This window comes from Citrus clementina, unplaced genomic scaffold (assembly GCF_000493195.1).
Source record: "Citrus clementina cultivar Clemenules unplaced genomic scaffold, Citrus_clementina_v1.0 scaffold_9, whole genome shotgun sequence".
NCBI classification, from domain to species: Eukaryota; Viridiplantae; Streptophyta; class Magnoliopsida; order Sapindales; family Rutaceae; genus Citrus; species Citrus x clementina.
The window spans coordinates 6371638-6388595 of record NW_006261964.1 but is presented as its reverse complement, the minus strand read 5'-3'; the positions used below and the strand labels follow the sequence as shown (position 1 = coordinate 6388595).

At 33.5% G+C, this 16958-nt stretch overlaps 2 protein-coding genes across 3 annotated transcripts in view; both read left to right on the top strand.

The window, feature by feature from the left end:
* Positions 1-5553: 5553 nt before the first annotated feature.
* Positions 5554-7812, top strand: LOC18032195 (cyanate hydratase). 2 transcript variants are annotated; one of them, XM_006420237.2, is made up of 4 exons: positions 5554-5900; positions 5996-6067; positions 6589-6697; positions 7358-7812. In XM_006420237.2, exons 1-4 carry the CDS (start codon positions 5623-5625, stop codon positions 7394-7396), a joined length of 498 nt encoding a protein of 165 aa, XP_006420300.1. In that variant the 5' UTR covers positions 5554-5622; the 3' UTR covers positions 7397-7812. The 2 variants fall into 2 exon arrangements, with proteins under 2 accessions (XP_006420300.1, XP_006420299.1); XM_006420236.2 differs by lacking the exon at positions 6589-6697.
* An 8269-nt stretch (positions 7813-16081) lies between these two features.
* Positions 16082-16958, top strand: part of LOC18032745 (multiple organellar RNA editing factor 2, chloroplastic) — a 2474-nt gene continuing 1597 nt past the window's right edge. The window contains exons 1-2 of the mRNA XM_006420234.2: positions 16082-16620; positions 16764-16866. Coding sequence (XP_006420297.2) covers positions 16190-16620; positions 16764-16866 — 534 coding nt within the window. The 5' untranslated portion in view covers positions 16082-16189. The remainder of the gene's footprint in view (positions 16621-16763; positions 16867-16958) is intronic.

Here is a 16958-nt window from a genome sequence, read left to right as displayed (position 1 = left end):
ACATACAAACAAATGCAACTGTTTATTCTCAGAGGCAATGTGTTCAGATTAAATTTGGGGGTATCCATAGTGGAAACCCACTAAAGAAATAGTTTTCTATGACCCGTAGTTGACCCAGGAAACTGCCATTTACGGGTTTGCCCTTATCTACCCTTGTATCACGTGCATCACATGTTTATTGATTATTAATTTATCAATGAGTAATGATACAGCCACAAACTCTTGTACAAACTTATTTTGTACAAACTGATATGGCATGATAAGATTGGTTGAATTAAATATCACTTGGCCCACATGATTTGTTTTTATTAATTTATATTTTCATTCAACTAATGAATTAATGCCACGTCAGTTTGTACAAAATAATTTTGTACAAGAGTTTGTGGCTGTATCATTATTCTTTATCAATTAATTTTTTTAATGCTAAAGGAAGCGGTTATGGATTTGGTTATTACAGTAATGATAATTCACATGATGATGTTATTTATTTACCTTAAAAATATTTCTTTTAATTCTGTTGAATTTTTTTCCTTTGTGTAGGAAGCTAAAATTCACAGCTGTTGCTGCTATGAAATTTTTTTTGTGAAATTATAATTTTGAGTTGATTTTTGGAATCCAAGTTTGCTTCCCCAATTTTAAGCCCAGGAATTAGTGGAAATAAAATGGGAACTGAACGGTTCGAAATTTTGTTTTACTCCATTTGAGTTCTGGAAAACGTTTGTGCACTTGTGTATCGGAAAGTACAGTAAAACAAGGAATTTTACAGTTTAAGTCATTATGCCTCAGCATTGATGATTGATGTTTAAAAGACTTAGCCAACTGAGCTAAAATTGACACTAGATTGTTTTGGCACATAAATTGAATGTATTGGCATTGAAATATAACTGAAATACGATATTCAATTTGCTCATAAATTTATTTATTTTTGTTGGTTATGTATGAATTATTAATCTTAATCGATGGATATGCCATTTCTAGAGCTACCACGGGAGAAAGCCATAAACATTATGTTATTATCAAATCATTATTTTACGGACTGTAAAAGCATTGTCCATACAAATCAGTGTTGGATTATCTTGTGTAGATTAAAACAAACAAGTTTGTTCACAGGTCTGTGCTTCTTCATAAAACCAAGAAGTTTCCAAAACTGTACTTGGCTTTCATCATGTTGAATGTAAAATTCTGTAATGATTATATCTATCTTTCTTAATAAATTCATGAATGTAAGCTCATTGATGGGAAATAATTGTGGTTTGTTTCTGAGAAGTACTTTTCTTTTTTACTGCATTTCTAAATATTACCTTCCTAACCAGTGGCTTCCAGGTAGGGGTGGCGAAATTCGGATTCGGATCATCCCAATCAGATTTTGGGTTCATCAAATTGAAGAAAAACTCATCCGAACCAAATCAGGTCAAGAACAATTTTGAGCTGTTTTTCTTAATTTTGGGATTTTTTTGTAATTATTTAGTTATTATAATATTACTTCTATGTAATTATTTCGTTTTAGTACACTTCCACTAATTTTCATTAAAAAGGAGCTTGGAGGACTTCGTGATGGGGCTGTCAGCCGCAATTCCAGTGGAACAATCGTGGATGACTTCGTGCAGATCAACCGGTGATCGATGGGTCAAGCGACAGCTGGTTTCAACGATAGCTTCGTGGGTTCCATCAGTGATTGTGGGAAGAGCAGATCCAGTCGAAGTGAAGTGGAGCATTCGTCCATGCAACAGCTAGTAGATTCAGTCAAAGTGGTATGCTGCTGCTGGCCCACTGTTGCGCCAACCTGCTGTTGTTGCTTATTAGTTGCTAGTGTGAGCTGTGAGCTGTGAGAAAGAAGAAAAAGAGTGAACTGTGAAGTGTGACTGTGAAACTTCATTTTTGTAATTTTTTTTTTTTGTTGAGCTATGGTGTTTGTTTGGATCCCAGAGAGTGAGTTGTGTGCTATGGTGTTTGTTTGTAACTTTGTTTTCATTTTTTTTAATGACTAATTAGTGGATTTTTTAATCGTCTTAGGTGTAATTTGAACCAATCACGATCCGATCATATTGATTATATATCATCCGATCGGGTTAGACAAACAATTCGATCTGACCTTAATATGATTTTTTTTAATTGGATCAGATTGGGTTAGGTTATTTGCCTAGAATTAGGGATGGCGAAATTCTCCACGGGTTTGGAATCCTATAAGATCCCACCCAAAATGGGGTGAATTTTGAATAATTTTTTAGAAATAAGGTGAGGAATGAGGGAAATATAACACATAAATTCTTACCGAAGTAGGGTTGATTTTGTACTCCCCCCAATCCCCGTTATATATGAATATTTTTTAAATTTTTGTTCAATAATTTTTGTTTTATCAATTATAATGTTGGTTAGTAAATAGGTTATAATTAAAAGAAAACCGTACATTATAATTCTTACTCAACCCTAAAATATTGTTATATTTTTTTCTCTCTTAAGGTGCTGCTCTCTTCAAACACTTTTTAATTTTGATATCATTTTAAGATATTGTTTTAACTTTTTGGAGATGCTTTTTAAATAATTTAAATATTTTATAATATGGTTATGATTTTATTCAATTCTCTAATTTTTAATTTACTAGAATCATTTATCCATATCTATTATAAAATAAGTAAATGGAGAATGGATTTGAGATGAAGAAATCATTACCCATGTATCTTGGCAAGACGTATCTGGTTGGTTGTAGAGATGAATTCTTCAAAAGAACATTTAGTGTCAGTTTGATATGGCTTATTTAATGACCATAAATACTTATTTAATCTCATAAGCTTTTATAATAATTTTTGTTGTTGTTTTGTTGTTTTTTTCTAATAAAACTTTTGAAGCTTAAATAAACAATTTTGTCTCTACTAGTAAAATCTCAAATTTTAAACTTTTAGGAGTAGAAGTTGAAAAGTTTTTTTTAAATATTAAAATATATAAAATCTCTTCTACTTATTTGAAAAGTTTCTTTTTGCTTCCACAGGTTATTGCTAACACTTTCTAGCGGAATAAAGGTTAGCCTGTGAGGGAACTCTACTACATTGGCTTGACAGCTTTGAGGGTTTTATTGCATGTTTATGACTACACAAGAGATCCTGAGCTTGATCACCACAACTATGGTGACTATATTGATCAGAACACAGGCTTGGATTTGTATTCGAAGTTTGGTAACATTGTCGTAGCAGTTATGGTGATTGTACTTGCCATGATATTATACAAACAGCAGAAAAGAAACTGTCGGGAAAAGTTCATCCATGAAGTGAAGGCAGAAGGGCACAAGGATGCTGCTGCTGCCCACAAGCCCGAAGTGTATGAGAGTTTGCTCTCTTAATTATATTCGTGTTTTGTTGGCCCATTATATATGTTGGAAATTTCTTTACTGGTGATAACTGATGCTTCTCTTTTCAGCATTTGTAATCAGGAAATTGTATTGATGATGTGCCGCTCTCATCTCATAATATATATATATATATTCAAGTCCAGAATTTTAAAGTATGGTAAAGTACGGAAAAATTTTAAAACCGCATGGTTTAAAAGACTTAAAATTGTAAGCCTTTAAAACCGTGCGATTTTAAAATTTTTCCGAATTTTCCCGTCCTTTAAAATCCATGTTCAGAAAACTATTATATATATATATATAATAGTTTAATCTAACAGGGATTAAGTCTAAATAATAATATAATTTAAAAAAGATCAAGTAACAAATACAAAAATAAAAATTTATTAATATATTCAATTCAATATATATATTTATAACTAATCTCGACATGTTTTCATATGTTAAAAACGTTGAAAAATAACATTGTCATCAAGAATATAAAATAAATCTTTTTCTATATATACAACAATAATATCACTCAATTATTGATCTCTCATCTGATTTCACAAACGATTTTTTATAAAATTCATAGCTGAAAATGCCTTCTTCTTTTTTAACTGTAGTTATGACAACTAGTAAAATCAATACTAATGTTATCGATAAATAAATTAATGAATATAATTTATCATTTTTAGTATCAACTATTTTTCTTATTAGCTTATTAATCCTTTTCAATTTTAAAAATTTGTTATTAGAACCCACCTCCGTAATGTAAACATCAAGTTGAATTTTTAGTGCCATAAGATTTATTTAAGAAGAATCATTTGGATAAACTCAGTAAAGTGAAGTAATTTCTATTTTTTTTGTGTGAGGAGAGTTAGGACCCGACAAATTTCAAAATAATAATGTTCCTTTGTAGGTTGGAAGTATAAAAATAAATACTTAATATTTTGGTTATTTCTAAAATATTTTAACATGAGCTTTATGATAAATCAAATCTATCTATCTATCTATCTATATATATATATATATAAAGTTGGGACTTGAAGAGGTGATGTGGCATCACCATTTCTCATCTTTGTATATTCTCTATTATCTAATAAATAGATAAATTTTCTTTTAGATTTGGCTTTTCATCTTCTCATAATTAATTTGATTGTTATTACACAATAACAATTATGTAAAGATTTTAATGAGCCATATTCTTTGTAATGAACATCCAAAGGGAAGTGTTATGAATTTATTAAAATAAATGTAGATGTTCATAACATATATCTCTTAGTCTCCCCACTATCTCTCATTAGCAACCTTTAGCTTCCCTATAACTCTCACTATCTCACAAGAAATTATGATCCATAATTTTTTATTAATTTCATGGAGTGATTATGTAACTATAAAATGAGAGCTCATCTTTTTGTTTTGTACACACACAATTGGAATGAATAAAATCACTTTATAATATATTCTCTCATTTTATTCTTTATCTTGCGTTGCTTCTTTATTTGTATTGCTGGCTAATAGCTTTTTTTGTTTTTTATAAGGCTGCCTCATCTTAAAAAAAACCAATTAATATTTTTTATCAGTTTCATCAAGTATAAAGTAAGAAAAAATGATAATACTAATTTTTTTTTTCAAAGCCGCGTGAAGCTCGGTTCTATTTTTTAGTTAACAATAAAACAAATATCAAATTAAATTTGTAAATTTTAAAAGTTAAGGGAGGCTTCAGGCCCTCCTAACCCTAATGTGGTGCCGCCACTTAAATATATATACACACACACTCAGGAACTGTTTGAATAACATTTTTCCGTTGAAATATCGTATATTATAATATATTTAAATCATTTTCATCTCATTTTTTTTTGTTGTTATGGAAATATGAGAATCATGAATTAATGGATTTATATTAGGTTATTCATGCAGCTGTCCAAACAGACCTTAAGAATAAACTATATGATGAACTTTAAAGATTACAACCTCTTAATACCTTATGTAAGAGTGTGCTTCTGATCGGGACTTTATTAATTCTGGGATTCTTTTTCTTTGTCAGCGGTTTACTGGTTTATAACGTTTTAAACAGGAAATCGGGAAAATATTCCTTCCTTGAATTGGGTATTCTTAACTATGGTTTACTCAGAATATATTTGGGGTTTCTATAGCAAACCCGCTAGAATAAAAGCCAAGCCCAACATTTACTCGACACGTGCAAGATGCCCTTTTCTGCTTCCTTTCAGCTGAAGCTTATCAGTTATCATTACCGAGCGACCGAGAGTGACTGTTGCTAAGAGTGTTTTGTGATCGAAATGGAAACAGAAACGAGCAGGAAATCGAGCGTGACAAACCTGCTGCAAGCCGTGAGACGAGAATCCGGTAAGTCATTTAATCAGATTGCAGAAGAGACAGGGCTGACAAACGTCTACGTTGCGCAGCTACTCAAACGCCAAGCGCAGCTCAAGCCCGAAACTGCCCCCAAGCTACGGGCAGCCCTGCCCGAGCTGCCCGATGAGCTTATTCACGAGATGATGAGACCGCCAATAAGATCGTATGACCCGAACTTGATCCAGGAACCCACCGTTTATAGGTTTGGTCTAATCTACTTTTATATCACGTGCTTGAAATGTTTTATTAATTATAATTTATTAGTTAATTATCAGCTGTTGATTATTTAAATTTTAGGTTAAACGAAGCGGTTATGCATTTTGGTGAGAGTATTAAGGAAATTATCAATGAGGAGTTTGGTGATGGCATGTAAGTTCTTAACTTCCACATGGTTTTGGTTTTGTTCATTTATTTATTTATTTTTGTGTGGGAACTTGAAATTTATCAGCTCTTGCTTTTATACAATTGTTATGTGAAATATAATTTTGCCCTTAGGATTATCAAAGTTTGCCACAATGAGCTCATTTTCTGTTTGGATTATGAGTTTCACAGGCTCATAATTAGGAATTAGTCAAAAGAAAAAGGGGAGCTTTACAGTTTTAAACTTTGTTCCAATCCATTAGAGATCTGGAAAACTACTTTGTGGACTTGTACATCCAGCAGAAAATAACGTAAAACAAGGAGTTTTATGTTTACGAGATAAAGCGTCCAGTGATCTGAGTACTGTATTAAGTCAATATGCCTCAGCGTTGATGGGTTGATGTTTTGAAAAGTCTTAGTCAACTAAGTTAAATCATGAATATAATGTAATTGCATTGAAACATTATCTTCAAGAAATATGATCATTCATACACTCATTATTGTTTTGTGTTTGTTCTTTGTTGGGTTAGCATGTCGGCTATAGACTTCTACTGCTCTGTTGACAAAGTTAAAGGTGTGGATGGGAAAGATCGTGTGGTCATTACTTTTGATGGAAAATATTTACCTTATAGTGAGCAGGTATGTTGCCTTTTAACTTTTTAAAGTTATAATGGTAACATGAAAGGAAGCTCTCTTGATTGTATTTTGTTTCCATATGAAGTCACTGCATATGGCCTTGAATATTGAATTCTTGATGTTCAGTTTTCTACTTCAATTCCTGATAAGGTTTGTTCCACTGTAAATTGGTACAGCAACACCAATGTAAAGGGAATTTTTGCAAATTAAAATGACCAGCTAAGAAAATAATTGAGCGAATTTTTTGCTTGTGGAGTAAAGAAAAATATTTCAAAGAGTGAGAACCACTGAAACCACCTGACCTTAAACCTTTTTAAGGCGCTTTCATGGTGCCTTGTGCTTACCCAAGCACTCATTTATTGTCATGGAGAGGGAAATTTTGATCCTGTCATGCAATAAGAACCATTTAATCAGCCTCTAGTCTAGTAGAATAGGATTTAAAAAGGCAGGAAGAAAGAAAACAGTCAGTTCTGTACTCAACTGTTGAAAGACTTCCCAATTTTATCTGTTTTTCATTCTACTGAGATTCCCTCAGGCTATAAGATAAGCCGTTTATTGAACTGAACCTAGACAATTTTTTTATACAATCAATTTGCTTGCTTTAAAGTTTTCCACTAGATAAAGTAAGAAAACATACTTAACATTCTGTTTTATATTTTTCAGAAGTCGGAGCACATGGTTTCAAGACTACAACAGCAGTGAAGTTAATCCATTTCCTACCTGGTGCAGATTCTATACACGCATAATACTTATTGTACGAGTGAACTCCCTGGAGCTACCATAGTTGGATGCTTCATGGCCTGTGCTTTGTAATGTAAAGATAATTGTTTGTGCAAGTGCGCGCGCAGGGTCTTGTGTGATATTCCCAGCATTAAATGCCATATTCGGGAAGAGCTACTATTGCCATCCGCATATGGCCTATCTGTGTTATTGTTTTTGACCATTTTCACATCTGAATTTTCCTTCAAATTTTGATCCTCTGCTGGAAAATTCTATTGGATAATATTGTGTTGGTGAAGTTTTGTCTTGTAAATTTTTTTTTTTAATCTTCTTCGATGATGTGTTATTTTTTTATGTACCTGTATTAGTGAAATGCAATCTTCCTTTGTGATCGTAAATCTTTGTCTTGTAGATTTTTTTATCTTCTATAGATGATGTGTTCTTTTTTAGGTACATGTACTAGTGAAATGGCAATCTTCAATTGTGATCAAAATTAATGCCAGAAGGATCAGATGCAAAATTATGTCAATGGGCAAAATCTTTTGTGGTCACAAGTAGGGGTGTTCGCGGATCGGATTTTACGGATTGGACATCAATCAATATCCGATCCATGATTTTGCGGATTATAATTTTTCAATTCAATCCAATCCACGGATTGATAAAATTCAATTCAAATTCAATCCATACATCTGCGGATCGGGTGCGGATTTGACTCAATCCATATTTAATTCACCATTTTGCGCATTAGTTTTCGAATTAAAATTTTTTAGTTCTCTTCAACTAATGAAATAAAAAAAAATCTAATATAAAAATAATTTTGCCACCAATTAAATTTAAAATTAAATAAAATTTAAATAAATTAATTGTTTAAATAAAGCTAAAATAATACATTTAAAGTTTCAAAATATAACACATCGAGACTAATTATTCAAATAAAGTTACAATAATACGTTCAAAGTTTTAAAATATAACACACCAAGTTTAATTGTTCAAATAAAGTTACAATAATACGTTAATATAACACCGAAATTAATTGTTAAAATAAAGCCACAATAAATTAAAATGGCGAAGTTTCAGAAACCAAACACAGTCTGATCCTTCACCAGGGTTGTTGCGCCTGTCGAAAAGTGGTGATTACGGAGCCGTCCATGTTGGGAACCAGGAGAAGCCGTATAGGTGGCGATCTTGAAGGTTGTGATAGTGAAATTGTTCAGCTGGAACCAGTGAATGTGAAGTGGCTCGATGGACTTGGGAAAGAAGATGGCTTGCTCTCGCCGTAATCGCGCGGCCGATGTCCTTCAAATCCGTGTCGAGAGTGTATCTAACAAGTATTGAATGTTGCTAGTGTGTGTGACGGCAGGCAGGGAAGCTTAGAGTTTTTTGTTTACAAATTGTTTGTGACTTGCCGTCATGTTACTTTGCTTTTGGGTGACTTTGCAAATTATTGGTGACTTGACGTTATGTTACTTTGCTTTTACTAGTGTGTGTGACTTTGCTTTTATTTTGTTTTACAATTTTTACAAGTTATATTTGTATATTTGATTATTTGATTATTTTTCATTTTATATCATTATTGGGTAATGGCTAAGATATGTTATAGCGCTTATGTAACTATGTAATGTCATATTTATAATTTTTTAATTAAATTTATAATAATTTTTTAATTATATATATATATATATATAAAGTAAAGCAGTTTATAGTTCTGTGTTTAAAGACTTGTGTTTTATTTTGAAGTTTTGTCGTGTGGTGAATCCTTACTGGTAGTAAGTCCCGCCATAGGATAAGGTCATCCGTTTAGGGCTGTAAAACCATACCTGTAGCCATTCTGACAAAACCATAGATAGACCATAGGTTTTTACTCATGGACCCTATGCACTGTAGATCATCATCCTTTTCTAGCTCTTCTTCCGGGAAGACTAGTGCTTCAAAGCATGTTGTGAGTTCAGAAGAATTCTTTATTGAGAACTTTGATAAAGCAATTGATTGTTGGGAACTTCCAAAAATTTCTAAAGAAAAGATTTACAAAACAAAAAAGCTTGATTTCTTAAAGAGTGATTATATTATAAAGACTGAAGAACGTGACATAACTCTTTCAAATCCATTTGAAATAATTCACTTGTTTTCTGAGCATTCTTTAAAGAAATTAAAAGAAAAGAATTTCAATTATGTTCACATCGGTCTTATTCAAGTCGGAATAAAACCCTTAACCAAAGAAGGCTTGGATACTTCTATCCTTGCTGTCCTAAGAGATGGGCGATTCATCTCTTTTGATGATTCTTTGCTAAGTAGCATCGAATCCAGTCTTTGTAAAGGTCCAATTTCATTTGATTGTTATCCAAACATAACAATTTCACTTAAAGACAAAAATATTTTGAAAAGCATGATTCTACAAATCAAAACTCATAATTATAATATGATTGAGGGATCCATCCCAGTTGCATTAATTTTTAAAATCTCGTATAAGGCAATGATCACTGCATTCAGTACACAACATAAATTCCAGTCAAAAAGAGATGAGACTCTTCTCTTGCAGACTGATTTGTCTAGAGCCAACACAGTCATCCCAAAGCCTATTCAATGGAAAGATGTCCATCTTCCAGAAGAATGGATTCTTGAAGGAGCCGCTCCACCAGCGATTCCAAAACAACTTGAGCCTAATACAGAGTTGCAAAATGTGACTCAGTATTCCGATGGAAAAGTCAAATTGTCATTCAGAAGATCCACCTCATCCAGATTTTCTGATAGAGTATCGTGCTCAAGCATTCCTTCATTGGAAAGGAAATTTACAAGAGTCCCTTCCGTTATAAATCTTCCTTTTCAAAGTCAACCTAGGTTTTCAACTTCAGATATACCTAGCACTTCTATACGATCTGTTGACTATGCCACTAGTGTTCCTCACCCTATTTACACTAGTAGTCAACATGAACAAAGACAGAAAGAGAAGGAACCTTCTCCTCCAACTTCCCCTACATTTTCTGCCGTTACAGAAAATGTAATTAATGTCATTAAAAAAGAATTTAAATTGGATAAAGCTTTTCTGCATAAAGATTTTTATTCTGATTTAAACAAAGAAAAAAGACTTTGGTTTTTCAAACACTTTTTAAATCAAAGGAAAGAAATCCAACAAACTTATTATGAATTTGTGAATCTTCATCAAGTTCATATATTGTTTTTTGATTGGTTCGAGATATATTCTTCTAATAACAACATCTCTTACCCCTTCAAAGAGTCAAACCCTATTACTATTAGGAAAAAGACCACTGAATGGAAACTCTCCGAAAGTAATAGAACTGTCGATTCTGAGCATCCACCCCTCCGAAGTGTAACCGTTGACCACGGCGAACCTCCTATAGAAATTAGGGCTTCGCCTTACAAAATCCTTAAGCCTAATGATACTGATAGTAATTTAAGTAGTATTATTCAACAGAATAATTTCTGTAATACTAACTTAAATACTATAGGAAAACAGTTGACTAGGATAGAAAACCAATTCCAACAGTCAACCATATCTGTTTCTCCTAGTCCAAAGCCTATTCCTTCAAAGTCAGATTTTGATAAAAAGCTTAAGGAACCTATTTTCAAACCCTTTCAGGTTTCGAAAACTAGCCAAAAGCTTGCCAATGAATCAAAATCGGATTTTACCAAAGCCATCAGAGAACAATTAGATAGGATAGAAGCTGCTTCTTCCTCATCTAGCAAAGTTCAGATAGCCCCTGATACTCCTCAATCTAGCAAGATTGGAGTATTAGAGAAAGATGACCAAACTTCTATTGCCTCTTCTGACTTAGAAGCCTTTACCGAAGAACCTGTTTCTAAAGCCAATAAAATCCATTGGGAACTTGCTATCCCTACTTCCAAATCTCCACCTGATTTGACTATAGACAACAGGCCTAGTGCATTAAATCAAGCTCGATATAATGCATCCTCTGTCTATGAGTGGAATATAGATGGAATGTCTGAATACAACATTCTAGGTGTATTGCAGCAAATGACCATGGCAGCCAATGCCTATAAAACACAATCAGGAACTTCTGACAAGGCCATTGCAGAAATCCTAATTGCAGGCTTTACTGGTCAACTTAAAGGATGGTGGGATCATCTTCTCACTAAATTGCAGCAATTAGACATCTTAAATGCCATCCAAACCGATGAGAATGGCGCTCCCATTCTTGATGAATTCAATAACCCAATTCAGGATGCTGTTACCACCCTGATATTGACCATTTCCCTTCATTTCATAGGTGACCCTTCTCACCTTAGGGACAAAAACGCCGAGTTACTACACAACTTAAGGTGTAGAAAACTCAGTGATTTCCAAGAATACAAAACCACTTTCTTTACTAGACTCTTCCTTAGAGATGATGCAAATCATGTAACTTGGAAGGAAAAATTCCTTGCAGGTTTACCCACCCTATTAGGAGAAAAGGTTAGGAATTCCATCAAAGCTCTTTATGACAATCGTATTCCTTATGACGAGCTCACTTATGGTGAACTAGTCAGTTTTGTCAATAAAGAAGGTTTAAAGATCTGTCAAGATTTGAAATTACAGAAACGTCTGAAGCAGGAGCTTAGGAGATCTAAGCAAGAGTTAGGTAGTTTCTGTAAGCAATTCAACTATGACCCCTTTAAAGCTTCTACTTCCAAAACTTATAATGGTAAGTGTTCTTCGAAACCGTATAAGAAACATTACAAGTCTAAGAGCCATAGGAAACCCTTTCATGATTTTAGGAAACTTCCTTATAAGAAACCTTCAAGGCCTTATAAGAAACATAGTTTTTCTAAAAAGAAAGAGTTTAAAGCCAAACCTAAAACCCCATTCAATTTCAAAGATGCTACATGTTTTAAATGTGGCATGAAAGGTCACACTGCAAAGTTTTGCAGAATGAACAAAAGACTCCAAGAGCTTGACCTCAATGAGGACATCCTTTCCAAAATAGCCCCCCTCCTTATAGAATCTTCAGACTCTGAGTCTTCCATGTCGGGAGATAGTGACCCCCTCCAAGTAGATGAGTTATTTGGTTCAGACACCTTTGCATCTAGCAGCAGCGATTCTGATTCAGATTCCTATCTAAAGAAAATCAATGTTTTGACTAAAGACCAAGAGATTTTTCTTGAACTTGTAAAGCATATTTCTGATCCAAATCTTCAAAAGGATGATCTTGATAAACTTTTGAAAACTATGGATTCCGACAAAGCCGGAACCTCTGCTGAGATTTCTAAAGTTCCAATTATCAAAAAGAATTCGTATGATCTTACTCAAATTTTGGATAAAAAGAAAACAAAAAAGATGGTTCCTAATATCCAGGATCTCCAGAAAGAGATAAAAGAAATTAAATGTGAAATCAGAGATTTAAAAGAAAAACAAAAAAGTGATTCTGAGACTATCCAACTTCTTTTACAAAAACATTTGCAGGATAATTCAGATAATGAATCTAATCATGATGATGGTGATGAAATTAAAGTGGAAAACATTGAGTCAGTACCCAATGATTTCCTATTTGTTTTAAAACAAATCACCACAAGAAAGTATTTGATTAAAGTCACTTTAATCTTTTCTGATGATTTTGCAATGGACGCCATTGCCCTTTTTGATACTGGCGCCGATTTAAATTGCATCAGAGAAGAGATCGTCACCAAAAGATTTCATGAAAAAACAAAAAAAAGACTTTCTGCCGCTAACAATTCAAAATTGAATGTTAGTTCCAAAGTTAAAGTCTCGATTTATAATAATAAAATTGAATTTAAAACTTCTTTTGTTCTTACAAATGATATACACCATGCTATCATTTTAGGAACCCCTTTTATAAATCTTATAACCCCATATGCTGTCAATTATGATGGTATATATTTCAAAGCAAAATCCAGAGACCTTGTTTTCTCGTTTATTGAAAAGCCAAAAACTAGGAATCTAAACATTGTCAAAGCTTGTTCTGTTTACCAAAACAAAATCAATGCCATTCTTAAATCCAAACAAGATGATTTATTTTGTTTACAAAAGGATTTAAATTTCCAAAGAGTTGAAAGTCAACTACAAAGTGATTTTATACAAAGAAAAATTCTCGATTTCAAAAGCCTTATTGAAAAAGAAATATGTGCTGATTTACTATCTGCTTTTTGGAACAGGAAACAACATTTGGTAGATTTGCCTTATGAAAATTCTTTTGATGAAAAACAAATACCCACCAAAGCACGTCCAATCCAAATGAACATGGAATTGGAACAACATTGTAAAGATGAGATTAATGATCTTGAAAATAAAGGACTCATTGTAAAATCCAGATCACCATGGTCTTGTGCCGCTTTTTATGTCAACAAAAATTCTGAAATTGAAAGAGGCGTTCCTAGACTTGTGATAAATTACAAACCTTTGAATAAAGCTTTAAAATGGATTAGGTACCCAATACCTAATAAAAAAGATTTGCTCCAAAAACTCTGTTCAGCTCTCATTTTTTCTAAATTTGATATGAAGTCTGGTTTTTGGCAAATACAAATCCATCCTAAAGATCGTTATAAAACAGCTTTTACTGTTCCATTTGGACAATACGAATGGACAGTAATGCCTTTTGGTTTGAAAAATGCACCCTCAGAATTTCAAAGAATCATGAACGATATCTATAATCCCTATTCTGAGTTTTGCATTGTTTACATTGATGATGTATTGATTTTTTCTCAAAGTATTGACCAACATTTCAAACATTTAAAGACTTTTCACCTTGTTACTAAAAAGGCTGGGTTAGCCCTTTCTAGTTCAAAAATTTCTTTATTTCAAACAAAAATCCGGTTCCTAGGTCATCATATTTCCAAAGGAACTATCACCCCAATTGAAAGATCTCTTTTGTTTGCAGATAAATTCCCAGACAAGATTCTGGACAAAACCCAATTACAAAGATTTTTTGGTAGTCTAAATTATGTTCTCGATTTTTACCCTAATATCAATAGGATGTCTAAACCTTTGCATGATAGGTTGAAAAAGAATCATGTTGCATGGTCAGAAGAACATACCAAAGTTGTTAGATTAATAAAGCAATCTGTAAAAAATATTCCATGTTTATTTCTTGCAAATCCTGCATTACCTAAAATTGTTGAAACTGATGCATCTGACATAGGTTATGGAGGTATATTGAAACAAAAAGAAAATGATAAAGAACAGATAGTACAATATGTTTCTGCTCATTGGAATGATTGCCAGAGAAATTATTCTACTATCAAAAAAGAAATTCTTTCTATTGTTTTATGCATATCTAAATTCCAAAGTGATTTACTAAATCAAAAATTTTTATTGATTGCAAAGCTGCAAAACATGTTTTAGAAAAAGATGTTCAAAACATTGCATCAAAACAGATTTTTGCACGATGGCAAGCTATCTTAAGTGTTTTTGATTTTGATATTGAATTTATTAAAGGTGACAAAAATTCTGTTCCTGATTTTCTAACCAGAGAATTTTTTCAAAACAGATAATGCCGCCAAAGAAGAAAGACAAAGGTAAAGCAGTTCTCAAAGTTACTGGTCCTCATGAACCTTCTAAAGAACCCCAGTCTACCCCTTCTGGAAAGATTTGAAAATTTGTAAAAACCCAGAAAGCAAAAATGTATGTTTAAATTCAGTTCTTTAAATTTCAATGTAATTTAAATTTTTGCAATTTACTTTAAAGCATTTACTTTTCTGCAATTTAATTTTATGCACATTTAAATTCCAGCAATTTATTTTAAAGCATTTTTCTTTTCAAAGCATGCTTGCAGACTGATCTGTATCAGATCTGCCATATAAATTCTACATTCCTCTGAGGCAAAGAGACCGGATCTCGATCCTCAGTTGTAAATCTTCTCTTCTTCCTCCATTCCTTCAGAGCACCATTTCCGGGATCCGGATCTGGTACTGTGTATGTACCCAAACCTTTAAAAGAACTTAATCTAAATCTGATAATAGCCCAATAAAAGGAATCAACCACGTTTAAAGTAACTTAACTTTATTTGGTAAAGTAAAACTAAGTTGGTATATCGGCTGGAAACCCGAACGTGCGGACTATTGATTTGTTCTAAGCCAGATCTGGGTCCAAAGGCTTCACTTTGTGTAGCATCGATCTGGTTTAACAACGCCACGTACCAATTAGTTATTAAAATTTTGACTAACCGCGTTCAAATTTGTTTGATCACTGTATGAACCAAAGAACTCCATAATCAAAGCTGGTAATTTATTATTTTAAAATTTGGAAAAGCCGATCCATTAATTGTTTAATTTGAGTTTTTAATATTGTAATCCTACGAAAGCACATCCATCCTTCGATCCTATTACCTTCTTATATATATATATATATTTTTTTTGCGGATTCACGGATTTCTGCGGATTTACATAAGTAAATTCATATCCAATCCATCGACTGCGAATTTTTAAATTTTCAATCCATATCCAATATACCAATCTATGGATCGGATTGAGCGGATCGAACGGATTGAATTCTGAACACCCCTAGTCACAAGTTCTATTATTCTAGTACATTTTCCCAGTTATTTTTCTAATATTCCGAAAACAAAAACAAAAACAACGAGAGAACGAAAGCCCGAACCCTCATTGCCCCGCCCCGGCCTCTATCGCTAACCCAACCCAGGGCAACAAAATATCAATAAATAAATAAATAAACAATGAAATGAAGATAAATACCCACAATGTCCCTGTAAACCCTTTGCTATCTTCATTTCTTATTTCAAAAACCCTCGTTTCTTTCTTCTATCATCTTCTTCTTCGATCTCCCATAAATCCTCGTCAGAAGAAACAATGGCTCAAACCCTAACACGGGCCATTACGGCTCTCTCCATCCGCAGCTCAAGACTGTCCCTCTTAAGCTCAAAGCGCCTGCTTTCCACAAACACCACTACCGTCACCGCCCCATCTCCGCTCCCCTCTCTGCTCTTCAGCCGTCGGGCCGCAGCCCCGCTCTCCCATGCGGTGGGGTTGATTTCCCCCCTACCATCCACTCGCTTCTGCCAAATACGGTGCCGTGCCAACCGCTCCGGAAACTCAGCCTACTCCCCGCTCAACTCCGGGTCCAACTTCAGCGACCGCCCTCCCACCGAGATGGCCCCGCTGTTCCCCGGCTGTGACTACGAGCACTGGCTTATCGTCATGGACAAGCCCGGCGGCGAGGGCGCCACTAAACAGCAGATGATTGATTGTTATATCAAAACCCTTGCTCAGGTGGTCGGCAGGTGATGATTGTTTATTATTTTAATTGCTCCCTTGTCTTTATAATCTAATTACGGTTTTGAAATTGATGGGTTTTTATTATTTATTATTTATTTTATATATATACACACACACCCACACATTCATATGCATATTTGTGAATTAGTGAGGAAGAGGCAAAGAAGAAAATTTACAATGTTTCGTGTGAGAGGTATTTTGGATTCGGCTGTGAGCTTGATGAGGAGACCTCTAATAAGCTAGAAGGTATATTTTTTATTAATTTAATTGATTTAATTAATTAATTAATATTTTGTTTCGCATTCTAATGGTGTAATATGTTTTTTTTTTTCTTGTTAACAGG

Excerpts from the sequence above, each read along its gene's own strand:
- LOC18032195 (XM_006420237.2), top strand. The coding sequence starts at position 5,623 with ATGGAAACAGAAACGAGCAGGAAATCGAGCGTGACAAACCTGCTGCAA. Across the intron at positions 5,901-5,995 it reads CAGGAACCCACCGTTTATAG|GTTAAACGAAGCGGTTATGC; the intron begins GTTTGGTCTAAT and ends TTTAAATTTTAG. Across the intron at positions 6,068-6,588 it reads GAGGAGTTTGGTGATGGCAT|CATGTCGGCTATAGACTTCT; the intron begins GTAAGTTCTTAA and ends TTGTTGGGTTAG.